Genomic DNA, 27,802 nt, shown 5'->3' with positions numbered 1-27,802 from the left:
AAGTAGAAAACCTCATCTCTTCTTCTTTCCCAATATTTCATCTCTTGTTTTTGTTTGATTTAGTGGCTTTAGCAACTTCCTTTGGAAAAGCCAACTTTTCTCTATGCTCCGGAGCGATGATCTCATGGGCTATGTTACAAGCTTTATTCTTCCACTAATAATTCCTCCCTAATACCATATCCATTATATCACACTTAAAAAACATTCCACTAGTATGATTATGCAAGTAAACAAGAGATATTAGATCTTTTCCCTAAATCCAACGAAGAAGTGGAAGTTCTTGCCCGGTTCTTTAGCCTCCATGAAATTCGCCCCAAACGGTCAATTGAAAACAAGTGCAAGAAGAAAGAAGGTTCCATGGTTTTCCATTTTTATATTTTTAATGTAGTTTTGAATGTGTTTGGCCCCTTCATCCCTACATATGCTCAATGTAACATGTCAGTCAATACACGATATGGATGTTAGCTCCGGATACTCTAGGTTACTTTTAAGAAGTGTTCAAGTAGAATCCCATTGTGTTAGATTCTTTATTTCTGAAATATCATGCAATCTTGTCATAACCATTTTCATGTTTTTATAAAAAATCACATGTTTCATCATCTCACCTTTCCACATTGATGATTGCCATCAGTTGTGAAAGAGAATTCTAGATTTATCAAATCCTCTCTCTCTCTCATGGTTCAAATCAAATCCTTGATTTCTCAAAACTAGTCTAGGGAAAATTAATTAAATCAATCTTCACTTCCATAATTTATAGAAGAAAGATCTTTACAGAGAGAGAGAGAGATTCTAGAACTATAGATTTTCAAATTTCTCGTTGACATCGAAAAGAATGAGAAGAAGAAAGATTTTAGCACTATTGGTTTTCAAATTTCTCTTTGCCACCATAAAGAATGAGAAGAAGGTGATCTTTGCACCATGAGGAGGAACCTTTGAGCCTGAGAAAAAATTTACATCCTGCGGGTGCTATCATCGTTGGTTTCTTGACGGCACGATTAGGGAGCTACAAAAAAGAAAAACGATGGGAGAAGGTTAGTCTGTGAGGATAAAGGAAAGCGGAAGATTGATGTCGCACATGAAGCTGGTCCTTCAGGAGTGCGTGACGAGGAGGGTTGGTGGGTGTTAGTGCCTCGGTTTTGTTAATGACGCAACCAAAGACTCGAAGACTTGAAGCATCAAGGCTTGAAGACATGTGTAAAAGTAAGGTGCCTTGGTAATCCTAGCCCTTAACCCCTTTAGTTAGAAAAAACCTATCCTAGATGACTTGTTCTATATAGGAAAACCCTTAGTCATGAGGTTTGTGCCGGGTAGATCATGTGCAAAAGAAAGAAAACCAAAATGCACAAGTTTGATTGATCGAAATTGATCTTCGATCAATCGAGCGAACCTTCGATCGATCTCGAAGATGGCTGAAATAGTTCAGCGAGCTTTTTGCCCTGTTTCATAGAAACCACAATCGATCGACATATTAAGTTTGATCGATCGAAAGTATGCAAAAGTGTCCAGCAAGCTTTTTGCCTTTTAATCAAATTAAGTTCGATCGATACTAGTCGTTATAGATCCGTTGGAGCCTTTTCTTTATAAAACTAAAAACCAGATCTTTGTGAAACAGATGGATTTTGGTGAATTAGAGCCCTAGTGTGTTCCACTCTTCCCCAAATCTCGTAGGTTCTATCCCAAAGAGATTCATGCTCTCTTTTTAGTTATTCCTCACTCTAATGAGCATTTGATGCTCTATTACAAGAAGAACATGATCTCAAACCCTCTTTAGAGTTTATACATCAATCTCATAGTTAAATCCTAATATCTATCAACCTCTAGAGTGTTCATTTAGGTGAATCTCCATTTGGAACCAACTATCCCATAGTTGTAGGAGATTTAGCCTCTTTGGAGCATCAAGTGCATGGTAGCTGATCGTTTAAAGTCGAAAGAGATCGACATCAAAGGTCGGGGGAGCAATTGAGAAGCCAATTCAAGATTGAAGAAGCTCTCAAAGCAAAGCACTACAATGGGGCTCAATCTGACAAGAAAAGTTGTCATTTTAGAGTTCATATACTCTTTCCTTGTGTAAGATTGAGTATTGAGTTTATGATCTAAACTTAACTAGGTCCTTGTGTAGGACCGTCTCCGGCGTGAATATACGCAGGTTCTTGTGTGAGACCGCCACTGGGCATGGGTGCGTACGTGTTAGTCTCCGTGGGAGCCTCCGGCAGGAGTATGCGTAGATTCTTGGATTAGGACCGTAGTGGCTGTTGGTTAGCCGATAGAAAACCAATTAAGTTTCTGCGGGAGCCATTGACACGGGTGGAAACGTGGTCCACCGACACGGGTGTGTACGTTCTCCACTAACACGGGTGTGTACGTGTAGGTTCTCACGTAGGACCGAAGGTTTGTTGTGAACCTGTTAAAAACCACTGTAAAGGTTAGAGGTAAACCTATTGGAAACCTTCAATATAGTGAAATCCGGTACATGTGAGGAGAGTGCGTCTGCTTGGAGTGGAGTAGTCAACTATCTATAACACTATATCTTTGTGTTTGCAATTGTGATTTGTGCACATTTCTATTTATACTTATGGGTTTAATTGGTTGAATTATATGAATGCTTGAATGGATTGTATGCAAGACATCTAATTGATTGCACACGCACACACAAGATATCTATCTCACACAGACTAGTGGCTCAACTTGTTGTATCATTTGTACTTATGCAATTGGACCCACTTGGCTTGGAAGCCTAAGTGTTAATTGATTTTAATTGGCGCATAATTTTTAAGTGGTCCTATTCACCCCCCCTCTAGGACTTGGCTGTAATTCTAAGCTCCCCCAACCTTTGCATATAGCGTGTGGTGTCGTGTTAGATTATCCATGCAACTTAAATTGGTATCAGAGTTGGTTGCTCTTCAAGGACTTGACATTCTATAGTAAAATCTGTTGACATAGAGAGTACATCTTTTGACTCCATGCATATAGGTAAATCTTTCAACAAATTGAAAGAATCTCGTCATCACAATTGCGAGGGTTATGGTCATGTTGCCTCCTCATGTCATAACAAATACAAATTGAAAGGAAAGGCTATGGTAGCAAAATAGGATGAGTCTGAGGTTTTTAAATCAGATTCTGAAAAATACCATAGTGATGGAGACCTTAGATCTATGCCAACTTTAATGGTCTCAACACGTCTACTATCCCTATGACTAGTGACATGGGAGAAGTATCTGACCATAACACCTTGGAAGAAGAAGGTGCGACATCCTCCAATGATGAAGGTGAAGAAGGAGACGTTAAATTGCAAGACACATACAACCAACTTTTTGGTAAATGTATGAAAATTCTGAAAAAGTTAGGATTGTTAAAGGCGGAAAAGAATCAATTGGCTACCAACTTGAAAACATTGAATCTGAAAAAGTCTCCCTTATTTAAGAGAAGGTAAATCTAAAATCTAAGCTTGATGAGACTTTAGGGAGATGCTCAGGTCTTGAATGTGAGCTTGATATAGTTAAATATGAAAATCAAGACCTAATAATACAAGTTAGCCAACTTGAATCTAATCTTGCTAATACTAAGGTTAGGTTTGCCCAACAAGAACAATTAGGAAAGTTGCTAGGATTGGGTAGACAACCTTTTTGGAATAAAAGAGGTCATGTACATAATAAGAATACTCATAGAATAACTTTTGCCCCTGTGGTGATCTCTGAGGACTTCATTGCTTCAGGGAGTAAATCCAGAACTTCTCTAATGTGCCATTCTTGCGGTGACATAGGCCATATGAAATTTGAATGCGTTATCTTTAGAAATCGACAATCCACCTCACTCACAAATTGTATAGGTAAATTCTCTGACTGAGAAAATGACACATCAAAAGAGGAGTCCTCTTAGAAGATCACTAGATAAGAAGAAGAAGTTTCCATTCCTTCCAAAAATGAATATCCATATGAGGGAGTTGGTGAAACAAGTTGCCCTTTTGAATGAGAGAACTAGGAAAAGCATTAGTTGTGGCAACACTCACAAGGGTAGGAATCATATGGAAAAATCCCCTACCAAACATAGATCTCCAAGTAGAGACTAGGAGAGTAGAATCTAGGAAAAAAAATATCTCCTGAAATCGATCTGGGTCCTAGGAAATTCACACCCATGTGGGTTGTGAAAAATAATAGGTGATCTGTAAAGATTTACGTGTGCTTAATAGGTAAATCTAAGGATTTTAGCATTTTTTTAAAAAAAAAGAAAAAGAAAAAAGAGTTTAGCATTAGTTGCTTTATGCTTTATCATATGTTGTGTTAAACTATGATTGATCATGTTGCTTGATAGGTATATCTTTTGAATGACCATTATATGCATGCTCCCTGTTTTTATTATATGCACCTTACGTTCCTTTATTAGTGTGCCTGTAGGTAAATTATGACTTGTAGGGCTTTCCATTTTTTGTGCTTATTGGTATATAATTATGGAATTAACTTTGTCATTTACTAACAAAAATGGGGTGAAAGATCAAGTCCCACCAAAACCACTTGAATGTTGTTTTGCAGGTTCTATTTGTTGTTGGGAATTGATTAAGTTAGGGGGAGCATTTGAGGGGGGAGCAATGCAAGTGTTTACATGTCTAATTTGTGTATTTATGTTGTAAACTATTGTAATGACATGTAATATTTTGTGTTGTTTTGGTTTGTCATGGTATGGATCATGACAGAGTCTAGTTTAGTTTTGTCACGTAATTGACAAAGTGAGAGATTGTTAGTGCCTCAGTTTTGTCAATGACGTGAGCTAGGGTGTCTTGAGTCGGTTGAACTTCCATTAGAAGACATTGAAGACTGAAAGACTTGAATACTTGAAGCATCAAGGCTTGAAGACATGTAAAAGTGAGGTGCCTTGGTAATCCTAGCCCTAGACCCCTTTAGTTCCAAAACAACCTACCCTAGATGACATGTTCTATATAGGAAAATCCTTAGTCATTAGGTTTATGCCGGTTAGATCATGTGCAAAAGAAAGAAAACGAAAATGCGTAAGGAAGATCAATCGAGTGAACCTTCGATTGGTCTCGACATATCAAGTTCGATCGGTTGAAATAGTCCAGTGAGCTTTCTGTCCTGTTTCATAGAAACCTTGATCGATCGACATATCAAGTTCGATTGATCGAAAGTGCGCAAAAGTGTCCATCAAGCTTTCTGCCTTTTAATCAATTAAGTTCGATTGATTGAAGGGGTTGCTCGATCGATCGATACTAGTCGTTATAGATCCCTTAGAGCCTTTTCTCTATAAAACAAGAAATCGGATCTTTGTGGAACGGGTGGATTTTGGTGAATTAGAAGCCCTAGTGTATTTCACTCTTCCTCAAACCCCATAGGCTCTATCCCAAAGAGATTCATGCTCTCTTCTCAGTGATTCTTTACTCTAATGAGCATTTCAAACTCCATTACAAGAACAACATGATCTCAAGCCCTCTCTAGAGTTTACAAGAAGACGATGTTTGTGATGAAGTTGAGATTCTTGATGAAGCCACCGTTAGTAGATTCTCTGATGGATAATGAACCAACGGTTGGATCAACTGGAATAACTACCAATGCATGAATTATGGCGGTGACAACTATGGGCAAGAGGGAAAGATCAATGGTCAGATTATGGGATCTGACGGGCGTTAATCACCTACAACAATACTGTTAATTACAGAAAGCTCGATGGCGATAAAATTATTTGCATTAACTTGAGAAGGGAATGTGCCAGAAAGATGCATCGTGTTTAAAGGTCAGCAATGTTTCAAACTTGAGGACAAGTTTCTTCCTACCTGGGGAGTGACGCAATGAAATCACCATTGGATTTGAACTGTCCACTCAAGGCACGTAGTGGTCATACAAATCATGAAGATCAGTCCCACTTGGTGGTCCCCAACTAGATCATCTATTATTTGAGTCTTAAATGGGTTATATAAGTCAATTGTAATTATCTTAACTAGGATATAAATAGGAGAAAGGAGTTTTAGTTCTATTAGAATTTTGCTTGCTTGGAGATTAAGTCTTAGCCACCAACCACAGGGCCTAGTGGCTCATATGATGGTTCAAGAGTGGAGGATGCTCGAGGATGTTGCTGAGTACAATTTTGAGTTGAGCCTGCAATCTTCCATCATATAGTTATCAAGCTTGTCGATTCAGTCCTCTCTTATCACAAGGGGGTGATCGAGGCTCAACAGGCGGATCAGGCATTACAGGATTATCGAGCAGAGGCTGCGTCTGAGGGTTATATGGATTGTCAGATTGGGTCTGATGGTGGATTTCGATTTAGAGGCCGGTTGTGTGTTCCAGATATTCTAGAGTTGAGCAGAGATCTTATGATTGAGGCACATCGATCGAAGTTCACTATCCAACCCGGCTCCAATAAAATGTATCATGATATGAGGAGGCAGTATTTTTAGGTTGGGTGGCTTGTCAAATCACTAGTTTTGCGGCTGAGTGCAACACTTGCTAGCGTGTCAAGGTCTATCATTAGAGACCTCCAGGTCCCTTTGCAGCTGTTGAGCGTCCCGTCGTGGAAGTGGGATTACGTGACCACAGACTTTATCATGGGCTTGTCGAGGACTCAGCGCGGTCACGACGCCATCTGGGTCGCCGTTGATTATTTGACAATGTCGGCACATTTTCTTGTGATACATGCGACCTGGCCTTTGGACCGACTTGCAGGATTGTTCATCGAGGAGATTGTGAGACTACATGATGTCCTAGTTTCGATTGTTTCTGACCGATTTGGAGGAGTTTTCAGAAGGTGATGGGGCTTGCCTTAAAGTTTAGCATCGCGTATCACTCGCAGACTGACGGGCAGACCGAGAGGGTCAACTAGATCCTTGAGGACATGCTTCGAGCCTGCGTGATGGATTTCTCGGGTAGTTGGGATAAGCACTTGCATTTGGTTGAGTTTGCGTACAATAACAACTACTGGGCGACTATCGGTATGGCTCCTTTCGAGGCGTTGTATGGCAGATCTTGCACGTCCCCGAGTTGTTGGACCAAGGTTGGAGAGCGTCTTCTCCTACGTCTTGAGCTTGTGCAGAGGACATCAAAGGCTATTGATATCGTCAGGCAGAGGATGCCCACAACTCAGAGTCGGCAGAAGAGTTTTGTAGATTGTCGGTGTCGTCATTTGGAGTTTGTCGTTGGGGATCGTGTGTATCTCAAGGTCTCACCCATGAAGGGTGTGGTTCATTTTGGAGCCAAGGGGAAGCTTGCCCTGAGGTTCATTGGACCTTTTGAGATCACTAAGAGCATTGGCGCCATGACCTATCGGCTTACCTTGCCACTTCAATTGTCTGGCGTCCACAATGTCTTCCATGTTTCGATGTTGCAAAAGTGTGGATCAGACGTGGTTCCCGTGATAGATTGTCAGCGGTTGGAGATCTGTGAGTATGCTTCTTACATTGAACAGCCAGTTCGTATTCTTGGTCGGAAGGAGCAGGTCCTCTGGACCAAGGTCATTCCTTTGGCGAAGGTTTAGTGGGGCTATCATAGCATATATGAGGCATCTTGGGAGTGAGAGGCTGAGATTCGCGAGCGTTATCCCCATCTTTTCGATGCTTGATTGTATCCGCATGTTTGTTTTTCTGATTATATTTATATATAGTGATGTGATTCCCTTCTCTTGTGAGCTTTGACTAGTTTGGGTTGTAGTACAAATTTCGAGGACAAAATTTTCTATTAGGAGGGGGGAGTTGTAAGACCCGTACCCCGATTAATCGACCGTATGCTTCAACTCCAGCACCGACATGATCTAGGAGGACTAGATTGATGAGTTTTGGTCGCGACCTTATTTTAGTACTACAACGACTTGAGATTTGTACCCTAGCGACCGCGCGAGCGCTGCGATTCCAACGCAGTGCAACACACTTTGTTACGATACCCAGAGTAGAAGATGCCTATGTGCGCATCGAGGTAGGCCACGTTACATACGTGTGGTGTGGGCCCACCTAGAGAATCTAGCAAGGAATCTCTAAAAGTAACATTTACTAAAAGCCTAAACTACCCCTCATCCTCACCCATACAGCCATACCCTCCACACGTACCTAAAGCCAAATGACCAAATTACCCCTACACACTCATCTCCCTCCCCATTAGTCAACACAACCCATCCCCCTCTCCCTTCAAAGGCATGAGAGCCCATGCCCTTGCCCATGCTAGCCCATGCTAAGCCACTCTCCTCTTTCTTTCCCTCCCCCCATCCTACCCTTCTTTTCCCTCATCCCTCTTTATCCTTAAATTTCTACCACAGTCCCAAACTTCTCATTTCCACCATTTTTCCTAGGAAGAGAGAGAAGAAAAGAGACTAGAGAAAAAAGAAAGTGAGATTAGAGGGAAAGATTGAGAGAGAGAGAGAGAGAGAGCGAGCGAGAGAGAGAGAGAGAGAGAGAGAGAGAGAGAGAGAGAGAGATTGAGCGAAAATTAGAGAGAGGGAGGTTAGGGAGAAATATGGGAGCTTGGTGGACCGTCCGATCATTGATCTAGTTCGATTCAACTGTTCATCCGACATTGTAAGTGCCAGGGAGGCATAAGCCCCCTTTTTTCTTTCATTGCTTCCTTTCATTTTGATGGGCCCACAAAGGTGGGACCCAACTTGTGCATGTATGGTATATATGGTGGACCTCACAGTGGTGGGGGCCCATTTGATCGCCAAGATCTTCTTTCTTTCCCTTTTCTTTTTTCCTTTCTTTTCTTGATTTTTGGTTTGTTGTGGGGCTCACAAGTGGGCCACGTTGCAAGATTAGCGTGTTCTGCACGTTGGTACAGCACGGACCATCTTGTGTGGCCCACTGTGATGTTTACTTTACATCTAACTTGTTGATTGGGGTCACCCAGATTTGGATGGTGGAAAAATACAAAGATCAGTTTAATCCAAAGCTTTTTGGGCCCACCTCAAGATGGCCAAATTGATGGACAGGTTGGATCGACCACATATGGACCCCACAAGGAGGAATAAAAAGAAAAAGAAAGAAAATAAAATAAAATAAAATGAAACCAAAAAAACACAACGGGAAGGAGTCTAGACGCTGGATGTTCTTGCCTAGCATCCAGACACTACCAACCCAAGGGGTGGGGTCCCACCAGGATGCATATGTTTCATCCATGCTGTCCATCCATTTTGCCAGCTTATTTAAAGCTGTGGGCCAAAAAATGAAGCCGATCAAGAAATTTGGTGGACCACACCATGGAAAACAGTGGCGACAATGACGCCTACTATTGAAACCTTTTAAGGCCCACTGTGATGTTTTTATACGTCTAAAGCTGCCCAATATAGGGCTCATTGGGCCTGCCATGCGCTGTAGAATCTAATAGACGGAGTAGATTGTCCTCATGTGGGCCCCACTTGACGAAAAAAAGAGGAGAAATAAAGAGGATGACGTCGCTAAGGGCGGGATGCCTTCCTGGGCATGACCAATACGATGTATTTGTTTAATCCACTCTGTCCATCTATTTTGCCGACTCATTTTAGGCCATTGGCTAACAAATTAGGCCGATCCACATCTCAGGTGGACCACACCGCAAGGAACAGTAGGATTGGAACCCCCCATGTCCTGGACAACGAATGCAGTGACGTGGGGAGTGGGGTCCCCACTCGTGGGACCTAGCAGGATGTATTTGTTTAATCCACACTGTCCATCCAATTTTCCAGATGATTTTAGGTCATGGGCTGAAAAATGAAGGAGATCCAAATCTCAAGTGGGCCGCACCACAAGAATCATTGCCTGCTGTTAAAACCTTCCAAGGCCCACCGTGATGTTTCTATTCATCCAAACCTATCCAAAATTGGGCTCATTGGGCCCTCCATGAGCTAGGGAACCTAATAGACGGAGTGGATCGCCCTTATGTGGGCCCCATTTGCTGGAACAATACACACACACACACACACGCGCGCACACACAAAAAGGAAGGACTCCTGCTCCCCAACATCCGATGGGCGCTGCTAGGCGGAAGCCCATTTTGGGTGGGAGTGAGGTCCCCACTTGTAACGCCCTGAAACTCGGGGGTCAATTCGGGGGTCAAGCATAACTCAACTCCCGAGTTTCAAAACATCACTTATGCAACATATGCAATGATGGATGTATGTTGTTTGTAACAGTGCATAAAACATGGAGTAGATTAAGCCAAACTGCAAACATAATCCACGGATAGGTGAAAGACGCAAGCGGAAGACTGAAGAAATATATGTGTATATGTATAAGTCCCTGAGATATGTATGCTCTGCCAGGTCATAATTACAAGTGTTTGTCTCAAAATATAAGTATCAAAATGAAATAAACCATTACAAAATAAACCCTGAATCCCCTTAGATCAGGACACGGCTCACATGAACCCGCCTGAGAACTGCATAGAGGAGAACGCCTCCTCATCATCCTCATACTCCTGCTCTGCCTCGGGGGTCGCATCATTATTTGCATCTAAGACAGAGTCTGGTTGGTGTTGAAACACCGTCCCAGAACGTGGGAGTGAGTGATCAACTCAGTGGAACTATACAGTAAAAGTTAACATATTATCAATTCAATCAAGCAGTAATGATAAAGTAATACAATCAAACATGTCCTAATTACTCTTGTTAATGCAAGGATGTATGTAGAAATGATGCATGCCCTCGCCTGCACTCCCTCAGCATCTTCATCTTACGGTACGCATGACAACCTCTCGCAGTGCTCCACAACGTCAAGGCACTTGCAATGCGGTGCATGAATATGATTACCAAGTTGTTATTAGTCCTTTTCATACAGCAGGATTGGGAAGCTAAGGTACCTTCCTTATATCAGTTCCCAAACAGTGATCCATTCTAGGGTCGTCAGTCCTAGACAATCTCATACGATATTATGGTTCTAGGTCGCTGCAAAGGGCTCGTCACCAATCAATACATGCCTAATCATACCTTAGTTGCTACAATAAGGCTCGTCGCCTCAATGCAGTATCAAGGTATGCTCGAGGTCACTTCAAAGGGCTCGTCACCAATCAATGTAGGCCGACAGCACGAATATAGTGTCCCATACCACCATAATCGGCTCACGAGTCTGAATTGCTCACTGGTCACTATGGGGAGGCTCGTCGCCCCAGCGTAGGCCGACAACTCGACCACGGTGTCCCATACCACCATGCTCGGTTCATGAGTCTTAGCGGATCAAGGTACAATGGTTAACGGGATTGCACTGGTAAGTTTCGTACCCTATATTCAAACAGTAGCGTCCATACATGGTGAACATCCACCGGGGCAATCGGGTTATTTGACGAGCTCGACTAGCACGAGCGCACGTTGTGTTGAACGACATGAAGTGCGTAAACACTCCGAGTGGCCAAATCACTGCCGACAACCCTAATACGACTCGGGTTCGTCAAACATGTCATACGTAACGAATGAATCTCAACCATGATCTCAATGCCTGTTACCGATTGCCTGGACCATAACATGGCCCCATACACATTCAACCATAATAGCAAACATGTTATAAGATGCAAGATAACGAGAATCCATACACATGCATTTCATAAGTAAAGCGGTAAAATTAACAATTTGCATGGAGGAAATCATACACATAATCAACATGGATAGTTAGACTAAGCAGTTCATGGAGGAAATAGTACACATAAGGTAATTGGGATTTCATATCTCAACTGCCTCATGGTTCACACCTTACTAAGTACCAACTCATTCAAACATTTCCACAAACACTTAGACTACACTTGGCAACATACATCACATATGTCGGCCATAGTACATATTAGGGCAAATCCTTTTGACAAGGAGTTGTCGCATAAATAACAATCATATTCCTATGACAATTTATCATGGCAATCACAACGCCAAATTCCAAATGCATACAAACATTTCAACAAACACATGAATCACACTACTTATAACATAGATTATCTATATACGTAAAACGAAATAGATATCGCATTTGGCATGTGAAATGACACCCACGTCAATAATAAATCATTAAGTGACATTGAAAGCTTTGAAAACCATAACCTATACGAATATAGTCCGCACCTTAAACCAGAAAGTGCGCAACAGATCTGATTTAGACGATAAGTCTTCGTCAACGGCGACTAGACAACCTAAGGCATGAATTAAATTAGCTACATCAACACTTAGACTATTCTAAGCTCCAAAATAGGTTAGGGTTTGATTGACTTACCCAAGAATGAGATTAGAATCGTCGGAATAACAATTCAGATGCGATGGATTAAGTACGCCGAGTAACTGGAAAGAATGCCAAGATGATTCACCAACTTCTCTCTCTCTTTCTCTCTCTTTCTTAGCTAGGGTTTAGAAAATTCGTATGGAGTTCGAGAGTGAGGGTTTAAGGTCTTTATATAGGCCTAAAATTGATGGAAATAGCCCCAGGACCAAGGTATACTTAAGTTATAACCAAATCGGGTCTATTTTGATCCAATGGAGCGTTTCTGGAGGTCCTTTTTCTGAGTGTGGTCGGACTTAAGCTCACTAATATTGGATCTTAAGCAAGTTAAATTTTCAGTCCGATCGGGTTTCCAGATCGCTCATGGCGGACCAATTTCAATTCAACGGTCACCGAAACTCGATCAGGGCCACAAGCACTTTGACATGTGTGGGCCATCTTCCCTGATCCGAGGGTAAATTTGGGTCAGAATCCAACGGTCAGAATGCTTAAAATCAGCGCGCAAGCGACACGACTCAGATTTCTTAAATTCATATTTAATTTCTAAACAATTTCACCTTTCTCACACTCTTTACTCCGGACTCAAGCAAATCGTCTCAGGACATCATCTGGACTTGATTTTTGAGGTGATTGTCAAGCCCAACAAGGTGATCATAATTGTCTAAGATCATCGCTATCGGACTTTCGACGCGCGGTCCAGGTCCGATACAAAGTTTCCAAGTACTCCCGAGAGCAACTGGATTTAGCGTTGAATCCTATATTTCATGGTAACGTAGCGCTAATGATTCTACAGGTTTTGGGTCTTACAGATCGAATTTAAAGTGATTGGTACCAATTTCACAGGTAATCGAGTTTAGCGCTAGTTACTCCACATTTAACTTCTAAAGGATTGAGTCCTAAGAGAAACCTGATTGAGGTGGAGCTCGGGTCTTTGCATGAAATTTTCCAGGATATTACACCACTTGTGGGACCCCCCATGATGTATATGCTTATTGCTTAATCCATGCCGTCCATCCAATTTGTGAGATCAATTTAGGGCCACGGCCTGAAAACTTGCCAGATCTAGGTCTTAGGTGATCCACACCATAGGGAACAACGAAGATAGGAGTGTCCACCATTGAAACCTCTGGTTGCCCACCCTGTTGCCTCCTTGGGCATCTGATTAGCTCACAGGCCATGTGACTAGGTCACGTGACCTTGCTGAGAGGAAAGCACAAATATAGCTTGGGCCAAAACTTCCGGGGCCCCACTTGGGGACCCCATTGCATCGCAGCGTGCCAAGGCATGTTGACTAGCAAGGTCCCCATCTCGAGGGACCCACCTTGATGCATGTGTTTAATCCACACCATCCATCCCCTTTGTCAAATTATTTTAGGGCATGGGCCCAAAAATGAGTTAGATCAAGAAAACAGGTGGGCCATACCACACAAAAATTTCACCCTGAAAATCCTCTTTGTGGGATCCCGGGATCGGAACCCGGTGCATGAGAGATAGGAGTCACGAATAGAGTACTATGGAGGCTGTCAAATTTGGCGGCCGGGAATTTAGTGAGCCCGGTTCCCGACTTTGGGGCGTGACATGCATCGTGTTCAAAGGCCAGCAATGTTTCAAACTTGAGGATATGTTTATTCCTACCTAGGGAGTGACACAATGTAATCACCATTTGATTTGAACTCTCCACTAAAGGCGCGTAGTGCTCGTACAAATCATGAAGATCAGTCCCACTTGGTGGGCCCCAACCAGATCATCTATGATTTGAGTCTTAAATGGGTTATATAAGTTAATTGTAATTATCTTAATTAGTATATAAATTGGAGAGGAGTTTTCGTTCTATTAGAATTTTGCTTGTGATGCAGGACATGAAATTCAAATATGATGTGCGAGATTTCAGGCTTAAGATCACGTTAGATCAGAAACAATTACACAAATTCCATATCCCACATGAAAGTCCAAACATTCAATTGAGGGGAATCTAAGCGTGTCTAAGCCTACATATGTTAGGGTTGGATCAATAAAAATTATGAACCAAACGATACTCAAAGATAAGAAATAATCATCCGCACATGCACAATAATAAGTCCCTAATCCAAGGGATTCACTAATTTTAACTTAAGGAACCCTAGGGTGAAAAAAAAGGCAAGTAAATTAAGGGTAATGCAATCTAGGGTTAGGATTTATAAAAATAGGTATGAAAAGGGAAAAATAAGAGAAAACCTGAACTGGGAGACAAATCCTGTGAGCGGACAGCGGGCCAGGGCCTGGCGCACGTGCGCATTAGCTTGGCCACACGTGCGAGTGGGTCCCACACCCGGAAGCGGATTCCTTGGCCCTGGTCAGCCAGGGGTGGGCTCCAAACCCCCAAAGTTTCAGGGCGATCCGAGCTATGGGCTGTGCGCGGTGCTCCGCCGAAGTTTTAGCCCTCCTGCAGGGCCAGATTCTGGAAACTGGCTGTAGGGAGAAGATCCGCTGCAAAACTGATGGATTCGAGGCAATGATGGCTATAGAAGGTGAGATATATGGATGGAAGATGGTAGGAGCGGATGGGGATAGATGTGGCTTCACACCCCGGTGGTTAGCCCTTCGAAAAGGGAAGGCTTCGCACCCACTTGAATTTTTCCATAACTCGGAAACTCAGAGAGTAGAAAAAAACTCGCAGGAGTTTTTATTAAACTTCAATGAATCAAAAGAACTACAAGGGGTGCCTATTTATAGGGAAAACCCTATACCCCAAAACTCGCCATGTGTGCAACCTATTACTTGGTGATGAAGTAAACCAAAACGAACACTAACCAAAGAAATCTAAAGCGTTCATGATATTCTAAATAACATAAATAATCAAAACCTAAAATATGAACTTAATCCGACTAGTGGGCCTCGATCATGAGATCCCATGATGGGCTTTACTTGATTATCGGGCCCATTCTAATGAACCAAAACTCTGTCTTCTAGCTAGGGGGCCCTCCCTGGACATCGTCATCGATCCAGATCAACAGTGGGGCCCTCCTTCGTGCATACGTGCGTAGGGGCAGTGTGCGGGCGCGTGTGCGCGTGATGTCCCCATCAGCTTGCTTGGAGATTGAGCTGATGGATCTCTATAAATTAATAAAATTTATGTATTTTTCAATGAATTGATATTTGGTTTTATTTGAATATGTGTATCTTCATGTTCCAGAGATTAGCTTGAGGGAAATCCTCCAATCCAACTAAGTTGCTCATAAATCACTCATTTTTTGGAGTTGATGATCAGGCTTGTTGAGATGCTCATGACCTCTCATTAAGGATTCCATTGACAAAATTTATTCACTTATCCCTTGATAAGGCACTTGCCAAGTTGTGAACCCGTTTATCTCGTGCGGATTCCATCAACATTCCATCATTGTTGTTGCAGTTTTGAGTGTATCACCATCTTAAGCTATTCGGCCCATGTCATATGAAGTAGATGGGCCCAATTTTGTGCAAAGGGGATAAATTCTCTTCAACACAAGATAGGATTGATAAACTTCAAATTTTCTTGGCTGTATTGTTTTCCGTGGCTATTAGCATTCAGATTTACTTTGTGTTGGTCAATCTGTTCTCCGTGTCTTGATAGCGATCATTCTTCTTGATAGCATTGTTGTTCCCAGTGACTACAATATCACTCATATCAGCTGAAATTATCAGTATCATACGTGGGCGATATGAAACTACGTTGGAATGTCTCAAATCCTGAGTAACAGTCAATGCATCGTCAATTTATTGTCAATGTATCACAATGTATCGCCAATATCGTAATGTATCACGAGATATTGGCGAATTTCTCTTTGAAAAAATCCTTGGTATCGTCGATATTTGCACCAAATATGAGTCGCACTCACTTCGTTAAAAAAAAAAACCCCTTTTAAGTCATTTTTTCTAGTTTTTTCTTCAATCTTCTCTCTTTTAAACAAGTTGTAGGTGGATTTCGGTCCATCCTTTGTAATCTTTTGGGAGAAAAATGTAGATTTTAATGTTGAATCAAGATCTTTTCGAATTTGGGGTCGGTTTTCATTTGATTAGTGTTTTTGCATTACGATCCTTTTTTTTTTTTTCCGTCTAAATCATACAAAATTAGTGTGAAAAGGTTAAAAGTTCTTGATTCTTCATGTTTTGCATGAAAAATCAAGGATTCGAACCTTCTATTTTGAGATTTGAGGGTAGGTCGTCTGATTTGGGGGAAATTGGGGAAAATTCAAAATTTGCCCAATTTCTCCCAAATTGGTTGCAATCTTATACTCCAAACATGAAATCAAATATGTATGAAGGCTGATCTACTAATTCAGGAAGTTTTTGTGATTATTTAGAAAAAAAATATATTTTAATTAAAAAATAATAAAAATTATTAAAGTATAATTTTTTTTCTTCGAAATTTCACTTCTAGCTGTGGTCAACTGAGTCCAATTTGCCAATGTTTCCCCATGTTTCCCAATTCCACAAATGTCTTCTACATTTATAATTGTGATAAATTTGCTTTGAATATAGTTCCACCACTTCAGTTAGATAATGCATGGTTGAAGACCCTATACAAAGGAAACATTATATGCACTTTTTTTTCTTTCTTTCTTTTTTTTTTTTTTTTTTTTTTTTTTTTCCTGTTTTTTGTGATGTTATGATTTAAAAGCTTGTATTAAGGTCTTTTTTAACAACCCCTAAAGTTTCATTGAAAAATTCGACCAATTTCCCAATGTTTTCCCATGTTTCCTAAAAAGTGCGATACATTACCAGATACAAACAATATATCCTGTGCGATAACTGATACGTATCTGTATTCCAAGGGTGTGAAACGTAACGGGATACTGACAAGGTAAACACTGGTTGTTCCCCAAGTACACAACTTCTCAAAAGAAATGTCCAATACCTGTGCATAAAATCCATACCCAGTGAAACTATAAATAACCATGAAGGTAATAGTAATACTATGAAAAATATTGAAAAATATGTTTCAAACCATACAACCACTGATGCAAGACATGAAATTAACCATGGAGTGCAAGAAATCAAGTTTGAGATTATGCCAATATTAAACAGTCACAAAATTCCACATCCTAAATACTATCGAACATTCAAAAAGGGGAATCTATGGGGGTCCAGGCCTACACAACCATTGGGGGGATCAAATAAAATTATAAGCCGAACAAGCCTAAAGGAGTGTAAGAATCACCCATTCTTAGGATTGTTCCCGACTCAAGAGATTCACTAAGTTTCAATTTGGGGGAAAATCTAGGGTTTGAAAATTGGAAAAAATTGAGATGTGGGACCCTTTCGGATTATGGATTTCGGATTATGAGGTGTTCTAGATGACGGTTAGGGATCGGTCAAGGTATTCGAGGATTCAGGGATTGATTTAGCAATTTCTAGATTTAACAATTCCGTTGTACCACATGTTGATCATGTTTAGGAGTGAATATTAGGAGTAGATCTAAGAGGGTTTAGGTATAGGATTAATGGGGGATCCTATGGTGAGGTTTTAAGCTAAAAAAAGGAAAGAAATAGAGGGGAAAAGAGGACCTGGGATGGGCCACGCACGCTGGACAACAGGTTGGCTTGGATGCATGTGTGTGACTGGACGTCCGTACGTGTGTGGGGCCCACAAAATCAGGAAATGACTCCTAGGCTAGGATCTGCTAGGTGTGGGTTGTTTCCATACTAAAAATCACTTTGATCCGGCACATGATTTCTGTGTAGTACTTCGCCAAAGTTTCAGCCACGTAGATGTGTCAGAATCTGAAAACCTTCTTGTGCACCATTGTAGGAGAGGATTTTGATGCGAAATTTGGTGACTTTAATGGTGGATGGGGTGTTGAGGATGATGGATGAGATGCGGAAGAAGGTGGTGATGATTTGGAGCGGGTGTGGCTTCGCACCACGGTAGTTAACCCTTCGAAGAAGGGAGGGCTTTGCACCTAATTTGATCCTTCAACTCAATGTGAGAGAGATGAAGAAAAGTAGGATTTTTTTATTCATAATATCATGAGAGTCCATACATGGGATTGCTTTATTTATATGAAAACCCTAAATCCAAAAAGACAAAAATACCCTTGTGCCATGTGCGCGCATTAATACCAAAACTAAAATAAATAAAATAACTAATCTAAGCAATCAAAGCTGTTCATGATGTTTCTAATAATAAAAATAATCAAAACTCAAAGTCCTAATTCATCTAAAGTAGTGGGCCACGATCATGAGATCCGATGGTAGGATCTATGTGATGATCGGGTCCACTCCAATGCTCCATAATGCAGCCCCCTAATTATGGGGTCCTCCAAAGATGTCGTCATCGATCCAAATTGAAAGTGGGGCCCGCCTCCTCCTCGAATACGTGCGTAGAGGGGGTGTGTGCATGTTGTCCCCATCAACCACACATTGTTCAAAAAGATTGGCTTGCAAGGTCACAAAAATCCCAACGATTTATTCTGCAGCCTTTGGAATGAGATGAATTGCCTTTGTTGTTTTTCCAACTCAAGTTTGCAAGTTTGCAGAAAATGGACATTCATTTCAAACATCGGTTGTTTTTCTAAAGCAATCTCAATTTCTTCAGTAATTTTTTGTTTGATGAATCAAGAAATTTATTATATAGCAGAAGATCGAAATTCTTCAGTATTTTCTTGTCCTTTACTTTTCTTCTTATTTTATGTGAAGGCGAGTCCATCATTATATATTTCCAAACTTGGAATTTTAATGTAAAATGGATTAATGGCTGCCTTCTAATCTTATTGTTGCTTGTTTTCAAACAGATGGGGGCCTTTACACTGCAAGTCCAGTGGATCCTGTTTTTATTTTGTTGCCCGTTTTTGAGGAAGCACGAATGAAGGTACAATACAATATTGGATAAACATTAGTAGTATAGGACTTCGTGGTGTATCTTGACATTTTTTGTAACCATGGATGCCACATTAGCTGTTTATTATCTATTTTCAATACCTCTGGTTTAATCTCATTCTGTGTCATTTATTTGAGACCCAATGCTAAAGGTATCTATAGTTTTTGCATTCTATTGCATACACACACACATGCACACACACACACACACGCAGGCACGCATTGGCAAGGTAAAAACCTATTCTGAACAAGGATACAGGCAAAAGGTCAGATGTCAAGAGTCAATTCTTAAAGCATGCAATATCACAGAGGATATCACAGAGGATATGGAACTTGAGGTCAGGTCCATCATTGCTCAACTAGTATTGTCTAGTAGCAATATCTTCAAAAAGATAGAAAATCTGCTGATATAAGAAACTGAAGCACTTGGAGCTGACTTGTTTACTGTATATGTAAATGGAATGGGAGTGATGGAAAAAAGAAGTGGGAGATCTAAGGAATTTATCTGGTCTTTCCAGTTGTTTATTATTTTCACATTGTTTTTAAGTATATTGAAACAAGTCAGCTGACAAAGGTCAGTATTTGAGCTTTGAGGTGCTAGTTCTTGGAATGTGGGATGCTGATGGTGTTATAAGAAATGTCATGCAACATGTGAGGTGTGAAATGTTTTACTGAAGGAAAAGTTGTGTGTGAATTTGAAGTCATCTATCTTCACAACCAAAAGCTTGTTTTTTTTTTTTTTTTTGGATATTGGTTAGCAAGGATGTTATTTTAGTAGATGAGAGCATGGTGAAAGCCTTACGTGATAGCTAACACCTAGTACTGTTGGTAAAATGCAATGATGTCATGGATCAGCGATGTTCTGCTGTTGATATAAGCAAAACTATTCAAAACTAATCCTTTACTATTCTCTAATTTGTAATTGGTTGAGGAGGCTTTTTGGGTTATTGTACATGTTGGGTGGGGTTTAGGCCCATAGGAGAGGTCTTTCTTACATTACTTGAGCAAGGAGGATCTTACTGAGAAAGAAAGAAAGATGGATCTTGTTAAGAGAAATCTCTGGTTGGAGATAAAAGGAAAGAATTGTGAGGGTGAAAGGGTTCATCTTCAAGGTCCGAATGGTGCGAGTAATGTGGTAGCTGAAAGAGATGCTGATGGAAGACGGGGATGGAAAATGTATTACACATACATTGCTTCCAGCCTGTCATATGAGGAGAATTAGTACCCAAGGAAAAGAGTGGAAGGTAAGAGAAAAGCCAAATCTCAGCACTTCCTTGGGAGAAAGATGGCCAATTACTTGTAAAATCTAGTGTGAGTTCGGGTGGAGGACTCTTCAAGAAATCTTAAGAGAGAAGAAAAAGAGAGCCTTCGTCAGTGTTGTATTACAGATTACAGACCATTGGCAGTCTCATGAAAAACCGGTTCCCATTCCTAGGAATATCAATAAGGAGATTATCATCAACTGTGCATGGAGAGAAGGATAGCGGGCTCCTATGGTCAGCATGGGTTTAGATCCGAGGCCTTTCGACATGCCAGGAGATGATCTGCGAGGTATATTGGGTCCTGCCCCAGCTCAGGTGGAGGAACATGACGAGGGATGGATGATAGTGGTGATGAGGAATATATATGATTCATATCATGCACTATACGATAAAATATTAATAATTCAATTTATATCGTATTTCGTTTGATTTTGACAACATTGGTAATCATTATCGTCGTACTGTATCCTAGTTAATTTAGGTCAGCTACATTAATCCTGTTCCACCATTCCACTTGATTAATGGCCATATCTTTTAGTTAGACCATAGGTCATCAAGTCTTTTCTTGCTACCTCTATCCACGTCTTTTTGGGCCTTCCCCTTGCCCTTTTAGAGCCTTCAACTTGTACCATCTCACTTCTAATTATCATAGTTCTTGGTCTCTATTGAAACTCCTTCATATCCTTAATCATGTCTATATTCTCTGATACTCCTTTCTTTCCCAACGCCTGCCAGATTAACTCTCTGTAGACCTTTTCTTATGCTTTCTTTAAGTCAATAAAGACCATGTGGAGATCCTTCATCCTCTCTCCATATTTCTCCATCAATTGTCGAAGTAGGAAAATAGCTTTTGTGGTCGACGTCTCCAGCATGAAACCAAATTGATTTTCTAATGCATTCGTCTCATGCCTTAGTCTTTTCTCAATCACTCTCTTCCAAAGGTTCATAGTATGGCTCATAAATTTAATCCCATGACAGTTATTGTATCTTTGTATGTCTGCTCTAATCTTATAAATAGGTACTGTTGATGTAGAAATCTAGTTAACTTTCCCTGGACCTTCGAATACCTGCATAGTGAGCGGACAAAGGAGATCCTAGCTAGTACAGGGGACCCTCCGATGCCTAAGTCAGACAGGGAATCTGGGTCTAGTCGTAAACGGGGTTTTGGGCTAGAGATTGTGCGTACCTTTCACCATTAGAAATGTTCCTATTTATAGTTGAGGACAGGCGGTGACGTAACGCTTGGGATCTGAATCCCTCTGCAGTACGTCCCTACTAAATAGAGAGATCTTTGGAGAAGATCTCGGGCGGATCTCTCTTAGATAAGGTCTAATTATTCGGAATCAGTAGAGGTGTAGTAGGAGGCTGAGGTCTTGGCCGACCTGACCTGGGGGTAGTATGCAGACCTGGGGCCTTCTTTTGGCATTGGGCAAATCAATGAATCTTTTGACCTCTTGACGAGGGACCGAGCTCGACCTCATTTCCTGCTCGGTCTGGGGTCAGGGGTCGGATTTTTAGTTGTATCTATCGTTATCTGAGCTGGCGAAGTGCACAAAGTTTTGACCTAACCTTATCTTATTGATCGATTTGTTTTTCCCACAATAGTAAGCCCCCTTACTTTCGAGTTCGCGTAACGGGCTGGAGAAGTAGATTGGTTTTGGTTAGGTCGGACTGTCCTGTGCCTAAGGTGTCGAATTTGCTCGTCATTAATGTCTAATTAGGCGCCATGCACAGGAATCGGAGCGTATTTGCAATCATGATACACTGCGCTTGAGATGGCGTGTCGTGGCTCGAGGTTATGTGCGTTGTCAGGGTGCGCCTTTTCGGCGCTCAGCATATGGGATGCTGACGCGTGGCCTGTCGTCGGTTGTGGAGCCATGCGTCGAGTGGTAGCGCTCCACGTGTCCGAGCGGGAGTGTTGTGGTGTTGTTTTTCGGCTGTGCATTAAATGCGAGCATTGAGTGCTCATACGAGCAGGTCTGTTATAAAAGGGGCGCCCTAGCATTGTCCAGGGCTATTTGCCCTTTTGCTTTTTTGCTACGTTCGTTGCTCTTCTTCGGCGTCAGGCGATTTCCGACGAGACTGCAAGCGTTCTTCCTCGGTGAGCCTCGCACTCGTTCTTCTACCCCCCTCCCCTCTTGTATTTTTCTTTTTCCTAGGGTTTACAGTTTCCGGTGGCCTTCTTGCCTAGAGAATATGTTCGGATCGCTTGATCAATGGGGAAGGGCGTTCCTGCGTGACGGTGGGGCAGATGATCTCCACCCTATGTTGAACCCACCGTCACCATTGATGGTGATGAGTGACAGGGATTTCCGGGCATCCCACGAGTCGCGGATGGTGGAACGGTATTCGGCCGAGCGGCCAAAGGATGCAGAGGGGGTTGCCCTAGCGATGGAGGAAACCAGTGGGTCTTCGCCAGAGGCGGAGGAGAAGGGACTAGTAAGGTCCATGCTGATAGAGGTTGACCTGGTGTGGATCAAGTCGGGGTATCACATTCCAGATTTTGTGATACTTCGAGCTCCCGCACCAGGTGAACTCCTAAATGAGCCTTAGGAGGGCGAGGTGGCCATCTACCAGGTCGCCCTCCAATGTGGGCTGAGGCTTCCTCTGTAAAGAATAGTGAGGAAAGTCTTTCTGTATTTGGGGTTAGCTCCTGGGTAACTAATCCCTAATGCCTGGAGGGCGTTGGTGGGCTCATTCATTCTCTGGTCCGAGCTTGACCAACTTGAGCCGACTGTGAATGAGTTTCTCCATCTGTACCAAGTGAAGTCCAATCCCTTTAATGAGGGTTGGTACTATTTTGCTGCTTGGCCGAGGATTGACAAGGCTGTGATCACAAATGTCCAGACCTTGAATAAGAACTGGAAGAGTAAGTGGTTCTGTGCGTCGGGGGATTGGGAGGCTCCAGGAACCTTCGCTAAATCTGGTTGGTATATCCGAACTGCTTTTCCTTGATTTATTTTGTTCTCTCTCTGACCGTGGTCTTCCTTGGCAGTTTTGCCTAAGTATCCTGCTAGAGTGAGCGGGGAGGAGCGTGCTCGGATCACCGAAGCTCGGTTGGTAGACGACGAGCTGAGATCTTGGAGGCGTCTGATCACGCCCAACTTGCTACTCAAATTAGGTCTTGATTTATTCTTAATAGGTACATCTTTTCAGGAGATAGCTGAAGATTCTTTTCGCCCTTATGCATTTACTGACTACTATTTTTGTCATGTAGAGATGCTCGATTAGAGCTGGTCCAAGCGAAAGGCTCCTTCCGCCACCGAGCTGGCCCAGAAGAAGCATAGGCAGGCTCCGAGGAAAAAGGCGGCTGTTGACTCTACCCCTGTTTCTGCAGCTGCTCCTTCAAACCAGCCAGTGGTCTCTGGAGGTGTCGGGGCCGTCACGGGGGTGGCCTTTGTTGCCGAAGCCCAGGTCCCTGAGGCGCGAGCGACCTCCAGCTGTAAGGTCCAGCCTTCCTTAACCCAACTGAGAAGTTCGACTGGGGGTAGGGGGACGAGGTAGGGGGACGAAGCTCAGCCCCCCTTCAAGTTGGCCATTGTTGCGACAGAGGGCCTTATGCCCTGGGTAGCTTGGCATGTCTCTGATGCCGAGTTCACCGGGGTGATGGATATGGCTCTGGATGCTGTCGTGGGACATTTGGTAGCTCTCTTTTACAGGGTGAGTTATTTTCTTCACGGTGGTCGTCTTTCTTTAATTGATAACTTTTACGTTTTCTGATTGTGGGTTCGTTTTCAGTTCGTCCCTTCCCTCGTGAACGTGCGTTGTGAGATACTGCATAGTAAGACGGAGTGCAAGGAGGCGGAGGCGACCTTGCTATAGAAGAGCGTCGAGTCCGAGCAGCTTCGATTCGAGAACGTTGTTTTAAAGGTCCAGGTGTAGGGGTTGAGGACTGAGCTGGAGGGGGCGAATGTGCTCCTCAATGAGGCTCTGGAGAAGGGTGCTCGGTGGAAGTCCAAGCTGGGGGAGCTGAGGCATAGCCACAACGTGAAGATGGAGGCCCAGGCGGCCATCTTGAAGGCTAAGGAGATGGCCGTGGAGGAGTCGAAGGCCTCCAAAGAGTGGGAGGAAGAGAGGGACATTCTCTATAGCGCCGGGTACGACAAGTGCTTGGAAGACATTAGGGAGGCGTACCTCGGCCTCGACCTATCCGCTTTCGAGGTCAGTCTTTCTGAAGACCCCACCCCGCCGGGAGTTGAAGTCTTCCCTTCTGAGCAACCTCCTCCACCGGGACCCTGAGCGCTTTCCCTTCTCTTGTACCCCTCTTGTTATGTTTCTCTTCTATATCTTTCTTTATCATATAAATGAAAGAGTTTTTGTTGCAATGTTTGTCGTGCTTGGGCTTCCTAAGTAGATTAATTAGATTAGTTCATCGTTAGTTGACAGATCGACCCTTTTAGGTCGTGCCAAGACTCGCACTTGGGCTCTTCTAATGGTCTTTGTTTTCACAAAGCAGATTGGACGAGCTACGTTAACTCCCTTGTAGATGGTCGACTAATTTATTTTTAGAAGCATCGTTCCTTCTTATTGTAGGTCGTGTCGCTCTAGTAGTGCTAGATAGTGGTCCGACCTCTTCTTTAAGTGTTGGACGACTTGTCGGGGGCTATTCCTCCCTTGCACTAAGGGAAGTCCCCAGTGGGCTGTGTAAGAAATTTGATCAACTGCCCGACCTCTTTTCTAAGAGTCAGACTGTTAGTGAGGACTGTTTTTCCTTGGTCCTAAGGAAAGTCTTTAGTAGACTGGCGTAGGTCGATGGTTTGTAGATAGAAGAGTAGTAAAATTTCCCAACTTTGGGATTTTTTTTTGTAGATGCTGACAGAGACATGTAGATCCCGATATGGTTGGTAGCTAATTGTAGATTCAAAACAGCAGGAAAGTAGATTTTGCCCTTAAGCCTAGTTGGCTTCTATGCATAGTAGATCTTTAGGATCTCAGCGTTCCATGGATGTGGCAGGGGTCGTTCCTCCATGTCCTCGAGCCGATATGTCCCTGGTCGACTTGTACTTGTCACTCTGTAGGGCCCTTCCCAATTCGGCTCTAGGGCCCCTGAGCCAGGCTCCTTGGTGTTCTGGAAGGTTCTGCTGAGGACTAGCTCTCCGGCTTGGAACCTCCTCATCCTCACTTTGGAATTGTAGAACCAGGCGACTCGCTGTTGCTGAGCTGCGACTTTGAGTTGGGCTCACTCCCTTCTTTCTTCAATCAGGTCGAGGTCCAACGTTATCTACTCAACGTTCTGGTGTTCGTCGTAGGAGCGAGTCCAAGGAGTTGGAAGTCCGATCTCGATTGGGACAACGACCTCATCTCCGAAGGCCAGGGAGAAAGGAGTTTCTCCCGTGGTTGTTCGTGCAGCGGTCCGGAACGCCCAAAGAACATGGGGAAGCTCTTCTGCCCTGGCTCCTTAAGCCTTCTCGAGCTTGGTTCGGAGGTGGTTCTTGATGATTTTGTTGACCACTTCGACCTGTCCGTTAGCTTGGGGGTGCCGGGGTGATGAGTAGACATTCTGAATTCTGAGGTTCTTACACATGCCTCGAAATTGGTCATTGTCGAACTGCTTCTCGTTGTCCGAGACGATCATGTGGGGGATCCCATACTGGCATATGATGTTCTTCCAGATGAAGTCGGTAATTTTTTGCGCGATAATCTTGGCCAAGGGCTTGGCCTCGGCCCACGTAGTGAAGTAATCGACCGTAACGACCGAGAATTTGGTTTGTCCCTTGCCAGTTGGTAGAGGACCAATGATGTCGATCCCCTACTGGGCGAAGGGCCACGGCTTGGTCATGAGAGTTAGTTGCTTAGGTGGCTGATGAGGTATTGTCTCAAATCGATGACACTTGTCGCATCTCCGAGTGTACTGCCTGGCGTCTGTCTGAATGGTTGGCCAAAAATATCCCTGCCGGATGACTTTGTGAGCGAGAGCGTGACTTCCGAAGTGGTTACCGCAGATGCCTTCGTGAATTTCGTAGTCGACATCGTCAGGTTGGAGACATTTGAGGTAGGGGAAAGAGAATCCCTTCTTATACAAGGTGTCCTCGACCATGGTATATCGAGCCGACCTGGATAGGAGTCTGCATGCTTCCAGTCGGTCTTCGGGTAGCTTACCCTCCTGGAGGTAGTCGACTATCGGGTCCATTTAGGTTGGTTTCGAATTTATCGGGAGGACCATGCCTGGGTCGGATCTGTTGATGCTCGGTTTGGTCCGGAACTCGATCGGGATCAGTTTTGGGATGTCGTCTTCTGCCGCCGTGGCCAGCTTTGCCAACATATCCGCTTTGGAATTCTCCGACCAGGGGATTCAGCTGATATTACACCTCGAGAATTTGCTGATCAATTCTCGGGCCTTTTGCAAGTAGGCCTTCATTATCTCTTCCTTGGCCTTGTATTCACTGGCTACTTGGTTGACGACGAGCTGTGAGTCACTGTGGACTTTCAGGTGCTTGGGCCCCATTACTGTTGCTAGCCTGAGTTCGGCGAATAGCGCTTTGTATTCTGCTGTGTTGTTCGATGTTTGAAATCCAAATCTCAAAGCATATTGGGTGCATGTTTGGTCATTGAGGACTATCTCGGCCCTGCTGCCTTTAGAATTGGATGAACCATCGATGTGGAGCATCCATGTCGGTAGATCTTGTTCGGCTGTCTGGTCTTAGGGCTAATCGGCCTAGATGTTAAGGCTGGTCTTCGGGTTGCTCTCGCACACGAGTTCAACAATGAAGTCAGCCACTGCTTGGCCTTTGAGGGCGGTTCGGGGCCGATATTTGATGTCAAACTCGCTGAACTCGACTGCCCATTTCGTAAGTCTCCCTGACACTTTAGGTTTTTGGAGTACCTGGAGGAGGGGTTGGTTTGTCGGGACTAACGATGGTATGGGCTTGGAAGTAAGGTCGCAGGCGGTGGGATGAGACGATCAGGGCCAAGGCGAGCTTCTCGATGTCTGGGTATTTGGTCTTTGCCGGGACCAGGGCTTTGTTGACATAGTATACCGGTAGTTGTTTCCCTTTTTACTTCCGGATAAGGGCCGAGCTGACTGCGGCCGTTAAGACTACTAAATATAGCAGAAGTAGCTCTCCTTGCTCGAGCTTTGAAAGCAGTGGTGGAGACCCCAAGTACCGATTGAGTTTTTGGAAGGCGAGCTCGCATTCTTCTGTCCACTCTGTCCATTGTTTTCCTTTCAATTGTTAAAAAAATGGGAGACATTTATTGGTGGCTCGGGAGACGAAATGGTTGAGTGCGGTTATTCTCCCTGTGAGGCATTGAATTTCTTTCGTCGTCTTGGGCGAGTTTATGTTGGGGTTTGCCTTTATCTCCCTCTGGCTAACCAGAAATCTAAGGAAATTTCTTGAACTGACGCCGAAGGTACATTTTCTCGGATTTAACTTCATTTGGTATTTTCACGGAATTGTTAACATCTCCTTGAGGTCGGCATGTGGTTTGTAGCCCTGATGCTTTTGACGAGCATGTCGTCGACGTAGACTTCCATGGTGTGTCCGATCTGCTGAATGAACATCCTGTTGACAAGTTGCTGGTATGTGGCCCCAGCATTCTTTAGCCCAAAGGGCAT

General features: G+C 43.2%; 1 protein-coding gene across 3 annotated transcripts in view; it reads left to right on the top strand.

Annotated features, from left to right (window-relative positions):
- Positions 1 to 27,802, top strand: part of LOC131246088 (uncharacterized) — a 114,599-nt gene that overhangs the window by 31,718 nt on the left and 55,079 nt on the right. For all 3 annotated transcript variants that reach the window (XM_058245955.1, XM_058245954.1, XM_058245956.1), the window contains exon 5: positions 18,901 to 18,977. In XM_058245955.1, the coding sequence (XP_058101938.1) occupies positions 18,901 to 18,977 (77 nt within the window). The remainder of the gene's footprint in view (positions 1 to 18,900; positions 18,978 to 27,802) is intronic.

Source organism: Magnolia sinica, chromosome 5 (assembly GCF_029962835.1).
Source record: "Magnolia sinica isolate HGM2019 chromosome 5, MsV1, whole genome shotgun sequence".
NCBI classification, from domain to species: Eukaryota; Viridiplantae; Streptophyta; class Magnoliopsida; order Magnoliales; family Magnoliaceae; genus Magnolia; species Magnolia sinica.
The sequence above is the reverse complement of the archived record's forward strand: the minus strand, read 5'-3'. Positions and strand labels throughout refer to the sequence as shown.